Source organism: Budorcas taxicolor, chromosome 6, assembly GCF_023091745.1.
Source record: "Budorcas taxicolor isolate Tak-1 chromosome 6, Takin1.1, whole genome shotgun sequence".
Classification (NCBI taxonomy): domain Eukaryota; kingdom Metazoa; phylum Chordata; class Mammalia; order Artiodactyla; family Bovidae; genus Budorcas; species Budorcas taxicolor.
Window position 1 is genome coordinate 116040065 of NC_068915.1, and position 24124 is coordinate 116064188.

The window sequence follows — 24124 nt, forward strand, 5'->3', positions numbered from 1 at the left end:
GATGCCATCACACCAGGTGCCCTGCACTCAACGGGGGCGTCTGTGCGGGGCCCGCAGGACAGCACCGGCCCAGCCTGGTTCTGCTTCCCGGGGGGGGGCCTGGGGGTCACATTTTCCTAATTCTTTACACGCCTGGTCATTTTTCTATTGGATGCCTGGCATTGGGAATTCTACCTTGCTGGTAGCTGAATAGTTTTGTTTTCCTGTTAAGCTTTTGGAGCTTTATTTTGTAATACAGTTTGGTTGCTTGGAAATGGTTTGATCCTTTTGGGTCTTTTTTTTTTTTTTTCTTTTTAAGATGTTACGCAGTTTCAGAGCTCTGTTTAGTCTGGGGCTAAGAAGAATTGCTACCGGGTACACCTGGTGTTACTCAATGCCCTGTGACCTGTGAGCATTTCTATGCTGTGGGGCCTGCGCCCCCTGGACCCTCAGGGAGGGGCCTCCCCACGACTATCTCCCCGGGCAGCTCACTCACCTCCGCTACTCTGTCCTCTGGATTCTGGTGGCCTTGGCTTCCCCAGACTCTCGGTTCTGTCTCCCCATCCTGGGCGTTTGCTGGGCTCCGCCTGGTCCCCTCTGTCTGTGCCAGGGCCCGAGAATTCCCTGCAGGCAGTGAGCTGGGCAGTCACAGCTCCCTCCTCCTCTGCTCCTCTTCCCTCTGGGATCACGCGTTGCCTGATGTCCAGTGTCTGGAGAGTCCTTGTCTTGCTTCCATCCTTGTCATGTGAGGAGGTGGTTTTCATTCCTGCTGCTCCATCTTGGCTGGAATCGGATGTCCCAGTAGATATCCCGCGAGGGACACTGCTCTAGCTCTGGGGACCCATCAGCGTCCCTGGGTCCCTCGGCGGCGGTTTACTGGGACGTCCTCAGGCAGCTCCTGTCCTGGGCTGGGCAGTGGGGAGCATTCCCACTGAAAGGCCACACGACTTTGGGCAAGGGCTTGGCTCCCTGGCCCGCGGTACCCTCTGGTGTTTCCCGGGCACTTGCTGCTGGTTTTGACATTAGTTTTTTGTTGGTTTGTTCAACCGTGAGACAGGGACCTGCCCACCCAGAAAATCTTTAAAAAGAGCTGACGTGAGACGGCTCAGTGGCGGCTGGGTTTCATCTCCATGTTGGGCGCAGCTCTTCTTACGCTGCCTAATTTCCTTCAGAGTTTAGCACATCACCTGTTCGCATTAGAAAGTCCGCTTCCTGCTCAGTCTACTGCCTGAGGAAAACGGAGCTCGGGCCTCGGGGGAGGGGAGGGCTGCTGGGACAAAACTGCCCGGGGCGAGACTCCGGCAGTGGCGTCTCTCTGGAAACCCATCCGGCTGACCGGCTGGCCGCAGCTCACACTCGCTTTGTCGTGCTCCCTCTAGGCATGGCTTACGAGGGACCAGCCTGCAGTGCAGCGTCAGGCGCCACGCGCCACACGGTGACTGCGTTATTCACGGAAAATTAGAAGTGTCGTAAGCATCCAGCAGAGGAGGCAGCAGGGAGCTGAAAGGATGGGGCGTTCGCTGGGATCTTACGAGGCTCCCCACCACAAGCTGGATTTGTGGGAAGTCATAATAACGTGTCCCAACAGTAGGCGACAGCAGCGTGCAGAATTACGCACACAGACAATCCCAGCGGACAGGAGGAAGCCCATGGGGACGAGAGCAGGGAGGAGGCGTGCCACCTCCAGTCTCTGCTCCAAGGACACTCCCCACCCCTCCGCTCGCCCGGTTCCCGATTCCTGGGATGGGTGTGCATTCATCTCACCCCTAACAAATCACCAAGAAACGAAATTTGAACATTCTCGTGATTCTGCTGAATGACCGGCACACGCATACAGAACAGGACGGTTTTGAGAAAGCAGTGGGATGCCACCTAAGATTCAGTAGAGCAGGTTTGCGGAGGCCGGGCTTGCAGGTCAGCGCTTAGTGACCCTCAGTGACGTCGGATGGCCATGTTGCCATCGAGCCCAGGATGACACAGGCCGAGAATGTCAGTCAAAGCAGCACAGAGAGTAGGTGCTGAAGAGCCTCTCTAAGCGCGTCTGTCCACCCAGTCCAGTTCAGTCGCTCAGTTGTGTCCGACTCTTTGTAACCCCGTGGGCTGCAGCAGGCCAGGCTTCCCTGTCTATCACCAACTCCCGGAGCTTGCTCAAACTCATGTCCATCGAGTCAGTGATGCCATCTAACCGTCTCATTCTCTGTCGTCCCCTTCTCCTCCTGCCCTCAATCTTTCCTAGAATCATGGTCTTTTCCAAGGAGTCTGTTCTTCGCATCAGGTGGCCAAAGTATTGGAGTTTCAGCTTCAGCATCAGTCCTTCCAATGAATATTCAGGACTGGTCTCCTTCAGGATGGACTGGTTGGATCTCCTTGCAGTCCAAGGGACTCTCAAGAGTCTTTTCCAACATCACAGTTCAAAAGCATCAATTCTTTGGCACTCAGCTTTCTTTATACTCCACCTCTCACATCCATATATGACCACTGGAAAAACCATAGCTTTGACTAGACAGACCTTTGTTGACAAAGTAAGTCTCTGCTTTTGAATGCTATCTAGGTTGGTCATAACTTTTCTTCCAAGGAGTAAGCGTCTTTTAATTTCATGACTGCAGTCACCATCTGCAGTGATTTTGGAGCCCAAAAAAGTAAAGTCTGTCACTGTTTCCAGTGTTTCTCCATCTGTTTGCCATAAAGTGATGGGACCAGATGCTGTGATCTTCATTTTTTGAATGTTGAGTTTTAACCCAACTTTTTCACTCTCCTCTTTCACTTTTGTCAAGAGGCTTTTTAGCTCCTCTTCACTTTCCGCCATAAGGGTGGTGTCATCTGTGTATCTGAGGTTATAGATATTTCTCCCCCCAATCTTGATTCCAGCTTGTGCTTCATCCAGCCCAGCGTTTCTCATAATATACTCTGCATTTAAGTTAAATAAGCAGGGAGACAGTATACAGCCTTGACATACTCCTTTCTCAATTTGGAACCAGTCTATTGTTCCATGTCCGGTTCTAACTGTTGCTTCTTGACCTGCATACAGATTTCCCAGGAGGCAGGTCAGGTGGTCTGGTATTCTTATCTCTTTTAAGAATTTTCCACAGTTTGTTGTGATCTACACAGTCAAAGGCTTTGGCGTAATCCATGAAGCAGAAGTAGATGTTTTTCTGGAATTCTCTTGCTTTTTCTATGATCCAGTGAATGTTGGCACTGTAATCTCTGGTTCCTCTGCCTTTTCTAAATCCAGCTTGAATATCTGAAAGTTCACGGTTCATGTACTGTTGAAGTCTCCCTTGGAGAATTTTGAGCATTACTTTGCTAGCATGTGAGATGAGTGCAATTGTGCGGTAGTTTGAACATTCTTTGGCGTTGCCTTTCTTTGGGATTGGAATGAAAACTGACCTTTTCCAGTCCTGTGGCCACTGCTGAGTTTTCCAAATTTGCTGACATATTGAGTGCAGCACTTTCATAGCATCATCTTTTAGGACTTGAAATAGCTCAGCTGGAATTCCATTACCTCCACCAGCTTTGTTTGTAGTGATGCTTCCTAAGGCCCACTTGACTTCGCATTCCAGGATGTCTGGCTTGAGGTGAGTGATCACACCATTGTGGTTACCTGGGTCGTGAAGATCTTTTTTGTACAGTTCTTCTGTGTATTTTTGCCACCTCTTCTTAACATTTGCTGCTTCTGTTAGGTCCATACTGTTTCTGTCCTTTATTTTGCCCATCTGCTTCCCTGGTAGCTCAGCTGGTGAAGAATCTGCCTGCAATGCAGGAGACCCCGGTTTGATTCCTGGGTCAGGAAGATCCACTGGAGAAGAGATAGGCTACCCACTCCAGTATTCTTGGGCTTCCCTTGTGGCTCAGCTGGTAAAGAATCCGCCTGCAGTGAGGGAGACCTGGGTTCGATCCCTGGGTTGGGAAGATCCTCCAGAGAAGGCAAAGGCTACCCACTCCAGTGTTCTGGCCTGGAGAATTCCATGGGTTGCAAACAGTCAGACATGAGTGAGTGACTTTCACTTTCACTTTTGCATGAAATGTTCCCTTGGTATCTCTAATTTTCTTGAAGAGAAAATTCTAATCTTTCCTATCTCTGCTAAGTCGCTTCAGTCGTGTCCGACTCTGTGCGAACCCATAGACGGCAGCCCACCAGGCACTGCCGTCCCTAGGATTCTCCAGGCAAGAGCGCTGGAGTGGGTTGCCATTTCCTTCTCCAACGCATGAAAGTGAAAAGTGAAAGTGAAGTTGCTCAGTCGTGTCCGACTCTTAGCGACCCCACGGACTGCAGCCTTCAAGGCTCCTCCATCCATGGGATTTTCCAGGCAAGAGTCCTGGAGTGGGGGGCCATTGCCTTCTCCGTTCCTATCTCTAGTCTTTCCCATTCTATTGTTTTCCTCTATTTCTTTGTATTGATCACCCAGGAAGCCTTTCTTATCTCTCCTTGCTGTTCTTTGGAACTCTACATTAAGATGGGTGTATCTTTTCTCCTTTGCCTTTCGCCTCTCTTCTTTTCTCAGCTATTTGTAAGGCCTCCTCAGACAGCCAGTTTGTATTTTTGCATTTCTTTTTCTTGGGGATGGTCTCCTGCACGATGTCACAAATCTCCGTCTATAGTTCTTCAAGTACTCTATTAGATCTAGTCCCTTGAATCTATTTCTCACTTCCACTGCATAATCATAAGGGATTTGATTTAGGTCGTACCTGAACGGTCTAGTGGTTTTCCCTACTTTCTTCAATTTAAGCCTGAATTTGGCAATAAGGAGTTCATGATCTGAGCCACAGTCAGCTCCTGGTCTTGTTTTTGCTGACTGTATAGAGCTTCTCCATCTTCACCTGCAAAGCATATAGTCAATCTGATTTCGGTATTGACCATCTGGTGATGTCCATGTGTAGAGTCTTCTCTTGTGTTGTTGGAAGAGGGTGTTTGCTATGACCAGTGCGTTCTCTTGGCAAAACTCTGTTAGCTTTTGACCTGCTTCGTTTTGTACTCCAAGGCCAAACTTGCCTGTTACTCCAGGTATCTGCTGACTTCCTGCCTTTGCACTCCAGTCCCCTGTGATGTCAAGGGCATCTTTTTTTGGTGTTAGTTCTAGAAGGCCTTGTAGGACCTCATAGAACCTTTCAACTTCAGCTTCTTCAGCGTTACTGGTTGGGGCATAGACTTGGATCACTGTGATATTGAATGGTTTGCCTTGGAGACGAACAGAGATCACTTGTTTTTGAGACTGCACCCAAGTACTGCGTCCTGGACTCTTTTGTTGACTGTGATGGCTACCCCATTTCTTCTGAGGGATTCCTGCCCACAGTAGTAGATGTAATGGTCATCTGAGCTAAACTCACCCATTCCAGTCCATTTTAGTTCCCTGATTCCTAAAATGTCGATGTTCACTCTCTCCATCTCCTGCTTGATTACTTCTGATCTGCCTTGATTCATGGACCTGACATTCCAGGTTCCTATGCAGCATTGCTCTTTACAGCATCGGACTTGACCTCCATCGCCAGTCGCGCCCCCAGCTGGGTGTTGTTTTCTCTTTGGCTCCGTCTCTTCATCCTTTCTGGAGTTCTTCCTCCAGTGGCATGTTGGGCACCTACCCACCATCTGACCACCCAGGAACTCCATTTCTCCAGCTCTGTCCTCAGAGATGTGTGCACAGGCATTAAGAGAGACACTGGGGCTGTCGCCGAGGCCGAGGCTGCAGGGAGCCGAGGGTGGGTCCGCAGGGGGCGGTTCAGCCATCACGGAGGGCGCCGCACCATGCCCACGGGGACTGACGTGGGAAGTGCCCCCCGCCCTGTGGCGGGCGCACTAGATACCTGGCCGTGCGGAAGAGGAGGCAGGCAGGTGGTCCTCCCTGGGTGCTTCTGGGAAGGCTGGGCTCCTTGCGGCGCGAGCCAGGCAGGCCCCAGGTGCTGCCACGTCGCCGCCTCACCTCCCAGCACGCCGGGCTTGCTTCTCGGATTTGCCCAGCGGTCCTGCTAAGCCGCCCGCTGGAGCTGTGTCCTACCGCCCTTCCCGCTTCTGTTTCAGGACAACGTGCTGAACATCATTAACCAGATCATGGACGCGTGCATCCCCCAGGACCGAGCCCCGCGGGACTTCTGTGTCAAGTTCCCTGAGGAGATCCGCCACGACAACCTGGCCGGCCAGCTGTGGTTCGGCGCCGAGGTAGCCCAGCCGTCCCTCCGTGCCTGGCCCCCGTGGGCACCTGCAGGTGCAGGGCGTCTCCTCTCCCACGGGTGGCAGATGGTGCTGAACCTGCTCCCCTGAAACTGCACACGCAAATACAGACATGAGGTTTCACATGTGATTTCTGTGAGGCTCTTAGGCCCCCAGGCATGTGAAAATGGTTCTCTGCTACAGTGACACTCAGATAGCACTGCTCCCCAAGGAGCTGTTTACTCCTGCCCGGGCCGGGGGAGCTGCACCAGCCCACACCGCCGCCACCACCCACGTGGCCCCTCAGATCTTGGTCTTCAGCGCCTGAGGAGGCGCCTGAGGCTCTGGAGGGAGGTGCTCCCCCCGACCCCAGGCAGCACCAGCCTCGCTCTGTGCAGCGGTGTCCGTGGGAGCCCCTCGCCCGGCCCCTCTCTCCGGACGCTAGCACATGCCGTTCCCCCCGCCCAGCTCTCCAAGACTCCCATGCCCCCACTTCCCTGCACACTGCCGGCCCTGGGCCTGCCTGCTCCCCCATCTCAGTCTGTCCCACCAGCTCCTCCGAACTGCCTGGGTGGGGTGTCCCCAGTGGGGACGGCTCCAGATGGTGGGGGTGGCCCCAGGCAGGCTGTCTCTTTCCCTAGCCTCAGTTTTCACCTCTGCAAAGTGGGTCCCAAGGGTGGGGGCAGCTGTGGGGGCCGAGAGGCGAAGCAGGGAAGCTTTGTGGACACCAAGTGTCTGCATCTTAGAAAGGTGGGGGTCTCGGGGAGCAGGGGGCAGCTCCTGGGCCGTGGGCCTGGGCGAGAGCCAGAATGGGGTGTCTGCGGGGCCGGGGGCGGGGCGGGGAGACAGGGGTCACATGCCCAGGAGGGCCCCGTGTGGAGTCGCAAACCCAGAGGCATTTGTTATCACGGCTGTGCACCTAAGAAATCAGGAGAGAGCCGGTGCCCAGAGAGGAGGGGGAGGGTCTCATGGATGGGAGGCGGGGGAGGGGCTCCGAGAGGGGCTCGGGGAGGGGCTCGGGGAGGCCACGCCCCCACCCCGCCCCTGCCGACGTGTGGCCGCGGCCTCCCGGGGCACGCGGGGTGGCCTGTCCCGGCGTCGCCGGGGTGGCGCGTGCTCCGCGGGCGGGCTGCCCTGACCCCTCCGCCGCCCGCAGTGCCTGGCTGCCGGCTCCATCATCATGAACCGCGAGCTGGAGAGCATGGCCATGCGGCCGCTGGCCAAGGAGCTGACCCGCAGCCTGGAGGACGTGCGCGGGGCGCTGCGCGACCAGGCGCTGCGGGACCTCAACACTTACACGGAGAAGATGCGGGAGGCGCTCCGGCACTTCGACGTGCTGTTCGCAGAGTTCGAGCTGAGGTGACCGGAGGCCGCCCGCGAGGGGTCGCGGCCCCGGCCTGCTGGTGGGGGAGCCGGCCGTCTGCAGCGGAAGACTCCGCGAAGGGAGGCGCCCTCCCCGGCTGGTTGCGGCCGTCGGGGGTGGAGCGGACCCCTGGGGTGGGTGGGGGTGGGCACGGCGAGGGGAGGGGCCAGGGCAGGCGGAAGGACGCAGGGACACCCCCGTCCTGCTCCCACCTCTGCCCCTGGCGCTCCCCAGCGGTGAAGACCCCGGGGCGGTCCTGTGGGTGCAGGTCATCCACCGCCCCCTCCCCACCCAGCGCGTCTTAGGGCTCCCTCCCGGGACACCGCCCGAGCCGGGACGAAGTGGCTGCTAGGGTCCTGCTGGGCCCCCAGCTCCACGGTGCGGAGAGCCCCCTTCAGCTCAGCGAGTCTGCAGACGACAGGGCAGGGCCCTCTTCCCCCCACCCGCCCCCCCCAATGGCCCTGGAGGGCCCGGGACTGTGGGGGCTGGGCTGCAAGGTGTTCAACAGACACAGACACGCTTGGGGTTCAGGAGACGCAGGAGGCCCCACACTCGTCCACCGCGGTGCGGGGTAGCAGAAACTGCCCGACTTGTGATGTGTGGGTGGAGGAGGAAGTCACAAGGTTCCAGATGGTTCTCTAGGGAGCGGGGCCCACACATGAGCTTTCTACCTTTCTACCTCCCTGTCTGCTCCAGGTTTCCCCAAGTGAGCTGTTATTACAAGAAAGGCCAGTTAGTCACTTAGGAGGAAGGGAAAGCGTTCTCACCTGGGGAATCGGCGAGTCCGGCTCGGCAGGGGCCCGGGGTCCCTCGCTGGCCCTGGGTCCCTCACTAGCCCTGGATGCACGTGGTCACTCCCTCGTTCCCTCGAGGCAGGGGAGCCCTCTCAGAATGAGCAGTGGCAGCTCAAGGCCAGCTGCGGCCCAAGGAGGGAGGAGCTTCGGCTGAAAACAGGAGGGGTGATGCTGGGGCCCTGTTGGGAGCCCTTGAGAGGCGGCAGGGGGCTGCAGTCAGAGGGACCCCGTTTGGTTGTCTGTTAAGCCCTACAGGGCTCGGAGACATGGCCAGGCGCCCGGGGCTGGCCCTCACCCCGTCCCTCTGCCCGCAGCTACGTGTCGGCCATGGTGCCCGTGAAGTCCCCCCGGGAGTACTACGTGCAGCAGGAGGTCATCGTGCTGTTCTGCGAGACGGTGGAGAGGTGAGGCCCCTGTGACCCGGGGGCCCAGTGCTCCCGCCACCCCGACCTGGGGGAGGGCTGCACCTGGGAAGGGCACCGTATCCATGTGCTGTGTCCACCAGCCCTGGCTGCCTGCCCCCAGCCCCACAGTCCCGTTTCTCTGGGCCCGGAGGGTCGGTCCAGCAGGTGAAGCTCGCAGGGGCCAGGGGGGCTCCAGGCTCAGCCCGAGGAGCCAGGCTCCTCACCTCCTCACTCTTCTCCTGCTCCTCACATTCCCACCTCCTCACTTCCTGTCCTCCACTCCTCTCTCCACCAGGCCAGGGTGGAGCCCCTGTAGGCTGGGTTTCAGGGGTGATTCATCGGTAATCTAAGCATGCCTTGTTCGGGGGCAGGGGTCAGATCTGAAGTCAGGGTTTATGAATAAACTAAGATTGAACCTGGAATATTCCTCATATCTGACTAGTATTTCGCTGACAGGTAAGTTTTGAACTTGCCTAATATCACATCATTGGAGAAGGGAATGGCAACCCACTCCAGTACTCTTGCCTGGAGAATCCCAGGGACAGAGGAGCCTGGCGGGCTACGGTCCACGGGGTGCCAAAGAGTCGGACACGACTGAGCGACTAGAGAACAACGATGCCACATCGTGAGTTTGTTAGCTATTTGAGACAGATTATTCACTCTTAGGCGTTGATAGATATTTCAGATCAGCAGTCGGTCAGACGGCGGGAAACCTTTGGTTTTGAGCACGCTGGTGCGTGCCTGCCCATGCGTGCAGGGACGCCAGCTCTGTATCCCTGGAGGCGGGTGAACGCAGGAGAGCGGTTGCTGCTTCTCAGGGGCTGCTGCTGGTTCAGGGCGGCGTTCCCGCAGCACCTTTACTCTGCGGTGTCGGATGGCAAGCTGCCCCCACCAGCCCCCCTTGGCGGGCACCTCTCTCGTGCTCCCCGCTTCTGTCCAGCAGTGGGTCAGGAGGTGGGAAGGTAGGGGAGGCCAAGGGGGAGCTGGGCCTCTGGGAGCGGGCTCGTGCAGCCGCTGTCCTCCTCGTGGTCATGTGTGAGGCCCGCGCGGCTGCCCTCCAGCCCCGCCTGGCCGTGTCCACGTGTGAGGCCCGCGCGGCCGCCCTCCAGCCCCGCCTGGCCGTGGTCACGCCTGCTCCCTGCCTCCTCCCCGCCAGGGCCCTGGGCTTCGGGTACCTGACCCAGGACATGATTGATGAGTACGAGCCGGCCCTCATGTTCACCATCCCCCGGCTGGCCATCGTGTGGTGAGTGTCCCTCACGCTGCCCCGGGCGGTCGTTTGCAGAAACCCAGGGGTGCCAGGCCCCTCTGGGTGGTGCTGAGCGGTGCTTGTACCCTGATGGTGGCCGTCCACCCGCCCCGGAGCAGTCACCGGGCGGGCCTGCCCTTGTTCCAGCAGACGAGGAGCCAGGTTTTCCAGGCGCACCCCCTCACCCTGGTGTGGGAGGGACCCCCAGCCTCGATGGGGGGACAGGTGAGCATGTCAGCCACGGGCACTCCCAGCCTGGGGAGGAGGACCTCAGGCACAGGGGACCAGCAGGGGCTGTGGGAGCCGGCTTTGCAGGGACTAGAGGCGAGGCGCCCCTGTCCCTGGGGAGGATGTGACGAGCTTGTCTGGACGATCCGCGGGGTGGCTGGGAGGCGGGGCCCGTGGGCTGAAGAGCAGGGGTCCTGGTGACGGGGCGGGAGCCCAGCGATGAGGGTTGGGGAGCTCCAGGTCAGGCCTGTGGGCTTGCGGCCTCGGAGACGGCAGGGCAGCACGTGGGTTCAGGCCTAAGGACTCGGATGCGGGAGGCGCGAGGTCTCGTGCTGGGCGTCTCAGAGCCGCTCGGAGCCAAGGTCAGAGCTCAGGTGTTCTGGGCTTGGTCCATGGCTGTGCACCCACACCTGGACACCCAGATGGAGACTGCCTGCCCCCCCGCCAGGTGAGGGACCGGGGGCAGCTGGGGTGCCGGGAGCCGAGGCCGCTGGCAGGTGTGGCCATTGGTGGACTGGCCCGGGGAGAAGTGGGGTGGACACGTGGGCCAGGACCAGTCCAGGGACAGGCTGCGGGGAGAACCTGCCGGGGGTGGGGGCTGAGCAGTTCCCGGGGCTCGGCCTCTGGGACATAGGGGTGTCCATAGACTGGACCACAGGGGCCTAGATGGGTCGTGTGCCACGTGCAGGACCGGTGGGGAGCGAGCTGGGCAGACGCCACTACCCGGGGATCTGGAGCAAAGAGCCTCATGTGCCCTGGAGTACAGGGAGGACCTAGGCGATGAAGACCCAGGAAGATGGGGGGCGGGGGGCGGGGCTGGCACCCAGGGCTTCAGAGAAGCCTGAGCAGCTGCCTTGGGATGCGTGGCATCTGCCCCCACCACACCTGCGGCTCCCCTTGGGCTCACGGTGTGGCCTGCACCTCGCTTTTCCTGGCCTCACTGCCTTCCCTCTGCGAGGTCTCGACGGTGGTCTTGTGGGAAACCAGACCCTCCCAGAAAACTCTCATCAGCTCCCACCGTCTTAGAGGGAACCTGCTCTAAACCTGGAAGGAGGCCCTTAGGCAGCCTGCCCGTCTAAGGTAAAATGAGCGTGTTGAACAGAAGCGCGTGCTTCTGGGTTGTACAACCATCACCACTGATTTCAGTGACCGTCGTCTCTGAAAAGAGATCACCGACCCCTCGGCCGCCACCCGCATCCCCATCCTCCCACCCCTCCGGAGGTTTTCCGATTTGGGATGTTTCGCCTAAGTGGGATCTGGCTCACTTTTGTGTCCCTGCCACTGGCCTGTGTCATGGAGCAGTGTCCTCCCTGCTAGTCACCCAATGTCCTCGGTGCCTGGCAGGCGGCAGCACGCAAATTCCTGCAGAATTTCATTGTATTGACCTAGCAGGACACAAAAACACGTATTTATGAAGGTTTTTCACTGAAGTTTTCTTTTTAATTTATAAAAATTTGGTACGGAGGTATGTATCCAGAATTAAAGTGTGAAAGTGTTAAATCAGTCGTGTCCGACTCTTTGCGATCCCATGGACTGTAGCCCACCAGACTCCCCTGTCCATGGGATTCTCCAGGCAAGAATGCTGCAGTGGGTTGCCATTCCCTTTTCCAGGGGATCTTCCCAACCCCAGGGATCAAACCTGGGTCTCGTGCACTGCAGGCGGATTCTTTACCAACTAAGCCACCAGGGAAGCCCTATCCAGAATTTAAGGATTGGTTAAAAGTCTTGGGACTTCCCCGGTGGTCCAGAGGTTAAGAATCCCCCTTTCAATGCAGGAGAATTAAGACCCAACATGCCACAGAGCAACTAACCCTGGGTTCCCCAAACCCGCCTTTTTTTCTGTCTGTTTTCACTCTGCTTTTGTGCTGCGACCAACACATTTTCCCACGAAGTCAAGGTTCTGTCTTGGGAAATTGTTCCCCAAACACCACTAATTGAACCACCGCCGTCTGGAAAGTCTTGCCCGGTCTATGCAGTACCCCTGAAGGACCCCCTCCCCACCGCCAAGGGCCCAGCCCTGGGGTCAGGGCTCCTGGGCGGGGGGAGGGCAGGCTGGGCCTCAGTCCCAACTCCTGCTTCTCTTTGCAGTAGGAGGTTTCAGGGCCAGTTCTCACCAACCGTGTGTCTGTGTTATATTTAAACACAAATCCGGTGTTTCCGGGCTTCCCTGGTGGCTCGGCGGTAAAGAATTTGCCTGGGTCAGGAAGATCCCCTGGAGGAGGGCATGGCAACCCACTCCCATATTCCTGCCTGGAGAATCCTATGGACAGAGGAACCCGGTGGGCTGTGGTCTGTAGGGCTGCAGAGTCTGGACACGACTGAAGCGACTTAGGATGCCAGTGTTTCCACTTTGAAGGAGGCAGATTCAGCAACAGACTTCGATGCTGAGTTATCTGATGGCAGCAAAGAAGTGTGCAGACGTGTTTTATGATTGTTATGATCCCTCAAACGAACGCAGGCTGACCTGCTTTGAAAAGGGATGAAACCTGGGTCACCTTCACTGCTTTTTCCTAACTTATTTACAATTCGAGCTCAGAGGGAATCGCAAGTGGGAGCAGTCTGGGCCGGCCATGGGGCTGAGGCCAGGCTGGCTTTGTGCTTGGATGCAGCGGCCTCGTGGTCTACGCGGACGGACCCCTGAACCTGGACCGCAAGGTGGAGGACATGTCCGAGCTGTTCCGGCCCTTCCACACGCTGCTGCGGAAAATCAGGTGAGGGGGAGGGCGGTGTGTGCCCCTGAGCCCCTCGGGGCTGCGACTGATCCAGGGCTGACAGGGAGCTCTCTGGATGAGTCTGGTCTTGCTTTGCCCGCCGATAGCTCCAGGGTATGCGTTTCCTCCGGGCACAGCTTCAGAGCGTGGTTGCCTTTGCACTTCTCTATGAAGCTGATTCTTTGCCTTCTGTTCACTGAAAGCCCCGGCGTTGACCTCCGTTCACCTCGGGGGTGCTGGCGCCTTCACCGTTGGCTCCGCTGTTGGGAGCGCCCTCTGACCCCCACCGCTTCTCCCGCACAGAACAGGTGCTTGCTCTCGGCCCGTAGCCTTCAGACCCGCCCACAAACGTCCTGTCCCGAGACAGCAGCCACCCTGGCTGACGGCGTGGACGCCAGGCCGCCTCTGGTTTCTCACAGAAACGCCTCTGTGACTGAGCGTCTCTGTGAAACCGGGGTGGTGCGGGGTGGGCCGGGCCACACACGACGTCCCCCTGGGCCAGGCCGCCCCCCACGTGCGCTGGACTGGGGCCCAGGCACGGGCCTCCTGCTAGTTTTCTGACTGGTTTAGGGGGTGTTGACTAGTTTAGGGGTGTGGACTGGTTTAGGGTGTTGGCTGGTTTAGGGGTGTTGACTAGTTTAAGGGTATTGACTAGTTTAGGAGTATTGACTAGTGTAGGGGTATTGACTAGTTTAGGGTGTTGACTGGTTTAGGGGTGTTGACTGGTTTAGGGGTGTTGACTGGTTTAGGGGTGTTGACTGGTTTAGGGTGTTGACTAGTTTAGGGGTATTGACTAGTTTAGGGTGTTGACTGGTTTAGGGATGTTGACTGGTTTAGGGTGTTGACTGGTTTAGGGGTGTTGACTTTTAAGGTGTTGACTAGGATGTTGACTAGTTTAGGGGTGTTGACTGGTTTAAGGTGTGGACTAGTTTAGGGCTGTTGACTGGTTTAGGGGTGTTGACTGGTTTAAGGTGTTGACTAGTTTAGGGATGTTGACTGGTTTAAGGTGTTGACTGGTTTAGGGTGTTGGCTAGTTTAGGGGTATTGACTGGTTTAGGGGTGTTGACTGGTTTAAGGTGTTGACTAGTTTAGGGGTATTGACTAGTTTAGGGTGTGGACTGGTTTAAGGTGTGGACTAGTTTAGGGTTGTTGACTGGTTTAAGGTGTTGACTGGTTTAGGGTGTTGACTAGAGTGTTGGCTAGTTTAGGGGTGTTGACTGGTTTAGGGCTGTTGACTGGTTTAAGGTGTTGACTAGTTTAGGGATGTTGACTGGTTTAAGGTGTTGACTGGTTTAGGGTGTTGGCTAGTTTAGGGGTATTGACTGGTTTAGGGGTGTTGACTGGTTTAAGGTGTTGACTGGTTTAGGGGTGTTGACTAGTTTAGGGGTGAAGCGCTCAGTTCTCCTCAGTGAACAGTGCCTCCCCTGCCCTGAGGCTCACTCTGCCTCTTCTCGCCGCCCCCCACCCTCCCAGGGTGGCCTTGGCACCATCTGCCATCCTGTGGTCATGGTGTCCTGAGGGCCTCCCTTGGCCTTCAGCAGTGGGTCCTCCAGCCAGCAGCCCTGACCTCGACCCTTCCCCAATAAGCTCGCTTCAGGTTGGGTGGTGCCCCCAGCAATGGTGGCCTCTGTGAGCGACAGGGCCCAGCTGAGGCTCCTGTGGGGGTGGGGCGGGGGGCTGTCCTCTGAGGCTGTGTCCCTGCCACACTCTCCCTGGCCCCATCTCGGCGGACCCTGAGGTCTTTCCTCCCACCATCCCTGGTCTCCGAGAGGCCACTCTTCCCTAATTGTTGGTCCGGAACCCTAGGGCCCCCTGCTACACTCTCCCTGGGCCTGGCAGGCCTTCCTGGCTCAGGGCAGCTTTCCTCTGCTGGCCTTCTTGCCCTTTGCCCCGTCAGGAGCCAAACGCACTTTGAATCCAGGCAGGGAGGAGTGACCCGGGAGGCCCAGGGGGGTCAGTGGGCATCCTGAGCAGGACACGACCCTGGACCCAGAGGCTGAGTCCCTTGCCCTCTCTGGGCGCTCAGCTGGGAGAGGAGACAAGGAGCAAGGGGAGAGGGTGGACGATCCTAGGCCAGAAAGGGAAGAGCAGGCCCTGGATGGGCAGTGGCCGTGGGGGAGGGCGGACTCATGGGGTTGGGGAGGGGCCAGGTGCTGGGGACTCTGAAAGGGCAGAGTCCAGAGCCTCGGTATGGGCAACACACTCGAAACTCTAATGTGCGTGATTGGGATCGGAAGGAAAGAACAGAGAAAACGGGCAGTTTGCTGAAGCTGTATTCAGAGAAATCATGGCCAAGAGTTTTTCAAAACTGAAGAGAAATCTCTGCCCACAGATTCAGGAGACTCAGGAAAACTACACGCAAGATGGACAGAATACATACCTGGGTGTATCACAGCAAAATGGCTGAAAACGGAGAAAACCCTTGAACACAGCCAGAGGAAAGAGACATATTGCTATGAAACAAATATAGATTGACAGCTGTCTTCTCTAAAACAGTGGAGGCAGGCAATGAAATGATGTATATTTAAAGTGCTGAAAGGAAAAAGCTGACAGTCAGAATTTTATGACCAGGAGAAATATTCTGCAACAATTAAGATGAAATAGTGGGCTATTCAGAAATACAAAAGTAAAGAAATTTGTTATCACCAGACTGCGCATAAACAAAAACTAATTGTAGTTCTTTCGACAAAGGGAAAAATCCCGGATGGAAGTACGGGTGCACAGGAGAGGCTTAGACCTTGGTGTGAGTTAATATGAACAAATAAGGGCCGTACAAGATGGCTATGATGTCTTAGGAAGTTTGACTTATGCAGAGCGTAGTTTAACGTTTGAAAATAAAGTCAATGTCTTTCTATATTAATTTTTAAAAAGGAAGAAAAACCAAATCATTTTGAAAGTTAGAGAAAAAGAATTTGAAAAATTCAACACCTATTTTAATCAAAACATCTCTTAGCAAATTAGGAATAGAGTGAAATTTTCTTAATCTAATAAAAGATACACTCACACGTATGCACACACTTACGAAACGGGACGCTTACCTAACACCTTATATAGAAATTAACTCAAAATGGATCAGTGATCTAAATGTAAGAGCTAAAACTACAAAATTATGAGAAAACATAGGACATAAGCCCATGACATTACACTCGGCAGTGGTTTCTTGGATGTGACGCCAAAGTCACAGGTAACAAAAGAAAAAATAGACACACTGGACTTTGAGAAAATTTCAAAATTTTGTGCCTCAAAAGACACTACAACAGAGTAAAAAGGCAGCCCACGGAATGGGAGAAAATATTTGCATATCATGTATCTGATAAGGGACTAATACCTAGAATATGTAGAAAACTCCTAAAACTCGACACCAGGAACAGCAACAAATAAACAACCCAATTAAAAATGGGCAAAGGACGTGAATAGACATTTCTCCAGAGAAGATGACCAATAAGCACATGAATAGATGCTCAACACGACGATGGTTAGGGAGACGCAAATCCAAACCTCACACCCGTGAGGAAGGCTACCATCAAAACAAAACAAAAACTAGAAAGCAACAAGCGCTGGTGAGGATGTGGGGAAATTGGAACTCTTGGGAACCACTGGTGGGAATGTCAAATGGTGCAGCTGCCGTGGAGGTTCCTCAAAATACTAAAAGAGGCCTACCATGAGATCTGGCAATTCCTCTTCTGGCTTTTTACCCAAGAGCGTTGAAAGTAGCATCTTGAAAAGATATTTGTACACTTGTGTTCACCGCAGCGTCATTCACAGCAGCTAAGACGTGGAAGCAACCGTTGACAGGTGAGCGCGTAAGCACGGTGCGCTCCAGCCTTACTCCGGGATGTTGTTTAGCCTTGAAAGGGAAGGGAATTACAGCACGTGCACGACAGGGATGGACTGTGAGGCCATGCTCTGCGACATGAGCCAGTCACAGAGACGGTGCGCGATCCCACTGACACAAGTTCCCCAGCGTCCGCTAGGTGACAGAGACGGAAAGCATAAACGGTGGTTGTCTGGGGCTGGAGGGAGTGGATAACGTCTCATGGGGACAGAGGTTTAGTTTTACAAGATGAAGCGCTAGGGGATGGAGGCGCAGCAATATGAATATATTTAATACTGCTGAAAATGAAAGTCGCTCAGTCCTGTCCAGTTTTGCGACCCCCATGGACCACACAGTCCATGGAATTCTCCAGGCCAGAATACTGGAGTGGGTAGCCTTTCCCTTCTCCAGGGGAGTCTTCCCAGCCCAGGGATTGAACCCAGGTCTCCCGCATTTCGGGCGGATTCTTTACCCGCTCAGCCACCGGGGAAGCCCTGGTGAACACCACTGAACTGTCCCTTAAAACGGTTAAGGTGGTAAGTTTCATGTTACATGTATTTTATCACAACAAAAAAATTTAAGTGTTATTTACAATAGTGTCAATAACTGTTAATCACTTAAGCATAAATCTGAGATGTCTGAGACCTCTACTGAAAGTTACAAGATGTTTTTGACCCCAAATTTTAAAGACCTAAGTAAATAGCTGCTCCATCTTCAGGGAGTGGAAAACTCAATACCAAGAGGATATCAGTGATTCTCAAATTAATCTCTGAGTTCAATGAAACCTCACACAAAATCCCAGGAGGCTTTTTCTTTTGTGGAACTCGACAAACTGATTCTAAAATTCACATAGAAAGGCACAGGGCCTGGAATAGCCAAGAAAAAAAAATTGCTGGAGAGAAAGGGCAAAGAAGAAAATCATTGCTCTGTTCTGCTCTGAGTTGCGTTTGGGTAGTTTCCACAGGTGGGGAAGGTGACAGCGCCCACTCCAGTGCTCTCACCTGGGGATCCCAGGGACGGCAGAGCCTGGTGGGCTGCAGTCCATGGGGTCGCGCAGAGTCGGACACAACTGAGTGCCTTCACTTTCCCTTTTCACTTTCATGCATTAGAGAAGGAAATGGGAACCCACTCCAGTGTTCTTGCCTGGAGAATCCCAGGGACGGGGGAGCCTGGTGGGCTGCCGTCCATGGGGTCGCGCAGAGTCGGACACGACTGAAGTGACTCAGCAGCAGCAGCGGTTTCCACAGACGGTGCTGGTGTGACCAAGCTCGTGAACATACGTGTGCATTTCTGCTGAGTGTCCTTCATAAAACAAGGGTGCAGTTGGAGACAGTCCCTGCCATAAACTGTAGTCATGCTGGCAGAGGCGCAGTGCGCAGGGCCTTTGACGGAACAGGGGGTGGAGAGCGACCAGCACCCCCTTCACGCCAAGGGTGATGGCAGGACCGCGGGCTTTTCCCAGTGCACAGCCGAGCCAGCAACATCCACACGAGGAGAAAGATCCTTAATACACTCAAATGTGCTCACTTGCTCAGTCGTGTCCGACTCCTTGTGACCCCATGAACTGTAGCCCATCAGACTCCTCTGTCCATGGAATTTTCCAGGCAAGAATACTGGAGTGAATTGCCATTTCCTTCTCCAGGGGGATCTTCCCAACCCAGGGATTGAACCCGCATCTCTTGCGTCTCCTGAATTGGCAGGCGAGTTCTTTACTGCTTGCGCCACCTGGGAAGTTACTACACTGGGGAGTATGTCAATTTTAGGTTGATTGCGAGCACAAAGGTGAAAAGACAACGCTTTCAGAGGGAGAAACTGGGTACATGTTTGTGCTCTTCGAGCAGGCAGAGACTCCTTCAACAGGTCACAGAAACACCGACCACGGAGAGACACATGACATATTCAGCCTGACCGAAATTAGAAACTGGAGTTTGTTCAAAGGCACCGTTAAGAGTGAGAAGGCCGCAGAGCTGGAGACGACGCCCAGTGAAGAACCTAGATCCAAAATTACCCAAAGAGCTCCTGTCAGTCGGTAAGAAGAGTTAGCCCAACAACAATGGGTGGAAGTTCTGAGCAGGCACTTGAGAGGGTCTCCAGGGGTCGGTCGGCATGCGGACGGGGCACGGCCTCCCGAGTGAGTGGGCTAAAGTGATTGGAAGCCACAGTGAGGAATGTGCTGCGCGCTCAGCAGAGAGGAGGACGTGGAGACTGAGTGCCCTGGGCTCCGGGCGGGGACCTGCTCTTTACCAGCGCTCGGCACCCTGGCTTCAGAAACGCACCCCCGCGGCCCCCCGGACAGGGGCTCAGAGATGCGGGTCCCGCAGCCAGGACCCTTGGGGTGCAGAACAGCTTCAGAGGAGACCTGCGGGGCGTTTCCACCGGGAGAAACGGAAGGGTTTACGACAACTACACGTCTCACCAGAGAGGGCTGCCAGGGCTGGCGCGGCGAGACACCAGCAAGTCCGGTTGAATTTGAATTTCAGATACACGGTAATACTTTGTTACAGGAAATATGTCCCCAGTGGGGGCCATTTGGGACATACTTACTCTAAAAACTGTTCATACACTTTTTAAGTGTTTGTTGGGACTTTCCTGGTGGTCCGGTGACTTAAGACTCCAGGCTTCCAATGCAGGGGGCCTGGGTTTGGTCCCTCGTCAGGGAACTAGATCCCACAGGTCTCAACATCCCACATGCTGCACCAAAGATCAAAGTTAGCCACAACTAAGACCCAGCATAGCCAAATAAATACAAATAAACTTTTTTCAAAAAAAAGCCACTTCTTTTTTAAAAAGCCTTTGTTGTTTCCCTGAAGTTCCAATGTGACTGGGTGTCCAGTGTCTCTCCTGGCGCCTCCTCACACATCCAGCGCCGGCTGACAGCCTGCCGCGCAGGCTGCGGAGCAGTGCGGAACGTAGAGGTGGCGGGCCCGGGAGCAGGGCGGGCCACAGAGTCCATCTACCTGCAAAGAACAGGTGTGATCACTGCAGGGGCCGTGGGGTGGTCACGGCAGGGAGTGACGGTGGGGGAGGGCCGCGTGGGGGCTCCTGGGAGCACGGTGAGCGCTGTACTTCTTGATCTGAGTGCTGCTTGCAGAGTGTGTTCAGCTTATGAAAACCCACAGCTGAGTGGTTCTGAGACATGGGACCTGTAGGACCCACACTGGGCTCCTCCCAGTGGGTGGCATTAGACCCACTCCACCTGGAGTTCAGTGCCGCTTCCTCCAGGGAGTCTCCAGGTTTGCTGGCGCCTCCTGGCGGGCACGTTCCTCTGCTGCCGCCGCTGCTGTGATTGTATTTCCATTTTCGCTCCTATCTGTTGTCTGCGTCTTCCTTACAGAACTCACATGGGCAGGGGCCATGCCAGTCTTCCTAGGTGTCACCCTGGGCCTGGCACAGAGACAGTGCTCAGGAGTATTTGTTGAACCAAAGGATGAAAACCTGTATGTTAAACCACATGTATCTTTTTACTAGCAGAAGGTTTTACTAATGCAGTTACCACTGAGAATCAGGGCTTTCTTGTTTTTCAGCAAGAAGCTTCAGAATCTCATTTTTAAGGAAGAGCGCGTTCTAGAATCAGTCCGCCACCCCAAAGGACTGTTGTCCCGACCCGAGGCCCCTGAGACCCTGGAGGCATGGACACCTTGGGGGGATCACTGCAGGCACCACTGGGGACTGGCGGGGGGTCGCTTCAAGGACCCTCACCCTTCCTTTTGTGCCTCGGCCCTTGTAGGGATTTGCTGCAGACCCTGACGGAGGAGGAGCTGCACACGCTGGAGCGGAACCTCTGCATTTCCCAGGACGTGGAGTTGCCCGTCCGGGCCGACGCCCCGGCGCCCCCGGCCCTGGCCCCGGCCGAGCCCAGACGCGCGGACGCGGAGCTGGCCTGCTCGGTCCAGAACGACGACCAGGAGCTGGAGCAGCTCAGCCGCCTGGTGCACAGCGCAGGGGACGCCATGGCCTCGCTGCTGTCCCCGCCCAGCGCCGGCCCGTCCCCCGCCCACAGGCCGGGCGCGGCTGCCAGCCCCCGCGGGCGGGCGTCCCCGGGCCGCGCTCAGCTGCCCCCCGCCGGCGACGAGGAGGAGGGGAGGGTGTTCTTCATGGAGGACGTGGACGGGGCGGCCGAGGCCCCGGGCGTCGACCCCCAGGAGACGGGGGAGGGCCGAGAGGCGCGGGTCGCCTCGCCCGCTTCGGCCAAGCGGGAGGACTCGAGCGACAGCAGCAGCGCCGAGGGCGCCGCGCTGCGGGCGGCGGCCCCCACCTCCTGCCCCTGCCTGGACTCGCGGCCGCACCTGGACGGCTGGGAGGCGGGCGCGGAGCACGCCGAGACGGCCGAGCTGATCGCCCACCGGACCGGGGGCATGAAGCTGTCGGCCACCGTCATCTTCAACCCCAAGTCGCCCGCCTCCCTGGGCTCCGCCCGCGCCCACCCGGGAGTCCCGGGGAACGGCGGCCCCGCGGCGGCCGAGGGCGCGGCGGGCGGCCCGCACAGACTCAGCGCCACGGCCACCAACTGCCTCCTGAGCCCCTGCGTCTGCTGCGCGGGCTGCGCGGGCGCCGGCGAGGACGCGGCCGCCCAGAGTCTGCGGCGCAAGTGCGGCTCGGGCGGCGTCATCCGCTCCGCCAAGGTGGGCGCCAAGGGCTCCGCCGCGGGGCCGCTGGAGGCCCTGCCCGCGGGCGCGCCGGACCCCGCGCCCTCCGAAGACGCCCCCGGCAGGCCGGAGCCCGAAGCCCCTGCTTCCGACAAGTGCCTGGCACACAGCTCAGGGCCCCCGGGGGACGCGGCGCGCAGGCTGTGCGGAGGGGTTGACGGCTCCCGCCAGCAGGAGGCCCCGCAGGAGCAGCCCCCGGCCCCGGCGGGCCCCAGGTAAGGGCCGCCGGCCTCATCCTCCGCGCGGTGTAGCGGCGTCAGGCCCTGCTGCGCGCACGCGCCCCCTGAGTCCCGCCGAGAAGTGTCGCCAGGGGCCTAGGCCGCCTCGTTTCTGGCCTTACCGGCGCCTCCCGGCGAGTGCGGGCAGCGCCAGGCCCCGGTCAGCTCCTCCGCACGGCTGTGCCCGGCGCGGGCCCACGGCCCGGGGCCTGGCGCCCCCCTGACTGGCGCAGTTAGCTGCACTAATTCGCAGCCTGGGCATGTGGCCCCGGGGCCGCGGTGGGATCCTGAGACCCGCCCCTGCCCCCAGCAGACCCTCGGCAGGGTTCCCAAGGGTCCCTTTGTCTCCCCCTGCGGCTACTGAGCAGGCGAAGCAGGCGGGCCGGGCAGGAGGGGCCCTGGCACCCACACGCCTTCCGTCCCCACGCCACAGCCTGGGCTTCGACTGAGTGGAGTAGATCCAGCCAGCACGGCCCACGCCCACCGTATGCCCCCCATCCTGGGCTTCAAGGAAGGAGGTGCTGGGGACCCAGCCTGAGGTCCACACATGGCCATCCCTCTGCCCTCTCGCAGGAACCTGGCCCCGAGGCTCCCATCCTGGCTGCACTGTGTCTGACGGGAGTTGGGGGGCGGAGAGGCCCCCACCCGCGGCCATGGGAGCCGTGCAGGGAAGGAGGCTGGATACCAGGGGAGGGGTCTCTGGGCGCAGGGGCAGACGCCCTGTAGGCGCCCCTCCCTAGAGCTGCAGGTCCTCCCGGCAGCGGGCAGGGGGCTGGCAGGACCCCTGGGGGTCAGGGCCGCTCTCCTCTCTCCCCGTGCGGAACTCTGCTGCGCCGTGCCAGCCTTTCCTGTGTGGGCATCACCCCCCAGCCCCTGGCAACCAGGAGTCTACTCTGTGGCTCCGTGCATTCGCCTGTTCTGGACGCTCCACAGGAGCAGAGTCACTCATCGTGTGAGCTTTTGTGCCCAGCTTCCTTTGCTGAGCGTCGTGTCGTCAAGGCCCACCCCGTGAAGGGCTGTCACGGGTGTCCGGGCCTGCTTCCCGTGGCCGCCTCTCCTCCAGGGGGACCACGCTGGGCTCGTGTGTCTGGGGCGTGTGCTGTGGTCCCTGCCTGGGTGTTGTGAGCGCTATCGCTGCAACCGCGCTTGTGTGCGGTCGTGCGAGTCGGTTCTCCGGGTGTCCTCCGGAGTAGAGCTGGCGCCTCACAGGGGCCCTCTACACGCCGGGGTGCGGTCCCCGGCATCTTTCATCGCCTGGTCGTGTGCGAGGCTCCTGTTTCTCCACACCCTCACCGACATGTATCGTCTAAGATGTTTTTACCAGTTCTTTTGACCTTTCAGGCACATCCCTCTAGAAGATAGAGCCGAGTGACTGCTTCCGAGTCACTTGACATCATTCTGTCTGTAAAGTCATGCTCCAAATCTTACCCACAATAGGTTAATTTGTTCAGTTTGGCATGAGACGTAGAGATATTCCCATTTGCATTTCACTTTATAATTATGTGAAATGTTTGCATGGTTCCCAGACAAATTTATAAAATAAGTTATACCCAGAGAAATCTGTTCCTCCTTATTCTCCCCCTGCTCTAAAGTTACCGTTTTCAAATTTTTTACAGCTTATAAAAAACAGAAGCAAGGATGTATATACAGAGAGAGACACACACACAGACACACACAGAGACATAGACACACACACACACACACAGAGACATCGACACACACACACACACACACAGACGTCGACACACACACACACACACAGAGACATCGACACACACACACACACAGATAGTGTTTTCCCCTCCTGTTCTTTGGCAGAGGGCCTCATCCTTCCCACTGTGCTTTCCTGACCCTCTAGTCTGCAGGCCCATCCGTGGCAGTTTCTAGAGACGGCCTCGTGGTCACTTTTGGCCACGTGGGACCGCACCGTGTGGCTGGATCACCGTGCAGTCAGGCCCTGCTGTTTCTAGTCTCGTTTCTACAGACGGTGCTGCAACGAACAGCTTCTGATGAGGCCCTTGTTTAGGGCCAAGCCTGGCCTCATCGCGTCCAGTGGGACAAATTATTGTCCACGACCCAGGGACAGTGTCCTCCCTTGGGGCCTCTGACTCAGTGGCCCAGAGCTGATCGGTGAGTGAATCGTTTTTTGCAAGGGTGATATGAAACCATCACAGATTCTTTGACAGGACACACGGATCTTTCAGTTTCTGATTTCCCCCTTTTCTTGCTCTGTGTCTAGGTCTGGAATCCCCTCCTGTTTTCCTGACGTGTCCCATCCTGGACACTGCTCATTCACGCCTCCCGGCAGCTCCCAGACCTCCCCTGGCTTGGCGCAAACGTGGAATTCTGCCAAGCTGAGAAGAGGAAGCTGCCTCCAGGGAGCCCTCGAGAGGCACTGCCGTCTCCCAGGGAAGCGTTTCCTGCAGATGTTGGAGCCTGTGGGCCGGGGAGATCGGGGCCAGCGGGCAGGACCGTGGACAGCGGCGCCTGGGTCCCTGCGCTGCGCCGGGAATCGAGTCAGCAGGTGGCGCCCATCCCCGCCTCGGGCAGCACCGACCGGGCGTATCATTCATTCA

The 24124-nt window shown here is 57.0% G+C and overlaps 1 protein-coding gene across 1 annotated transcript in view; it reads left to right on the forward strand.

Moving 5' to 3' along the window:
• Positions 1–24124, forward strand: part of ZFYVE28 (zinc finger FYVE-type containing 28) — a 63633-nt gene that overhangs the window by 16193 nt on the left and 23316 nt on the right. Inside the window, exons 3-9 of the mRNA XM_052641793.1 lie at positions 5993–6130; positions 7278–7480; positions 8593–8682; positions 12769–12870; positions 20412–21545; positions 22482–22500; positions 22612–22776. Of these exons, the coding sequence (XP_052497753.1) occupies positions 5993–6130; positions 7278–7480; positions 8593–8682; positions 12769–12870; positions 20412–21545; positions 22482–22500; positions 22612–22776 (1851 nt within the window). The remainder of the gene's footprint in view (positions 1–5992; positions 6131–7277; positions 7481–8592; positions 8683–12768; positions 12871–20411; positions 21546–22481; positions 22501–22611; positions 22777–24124) is intronic.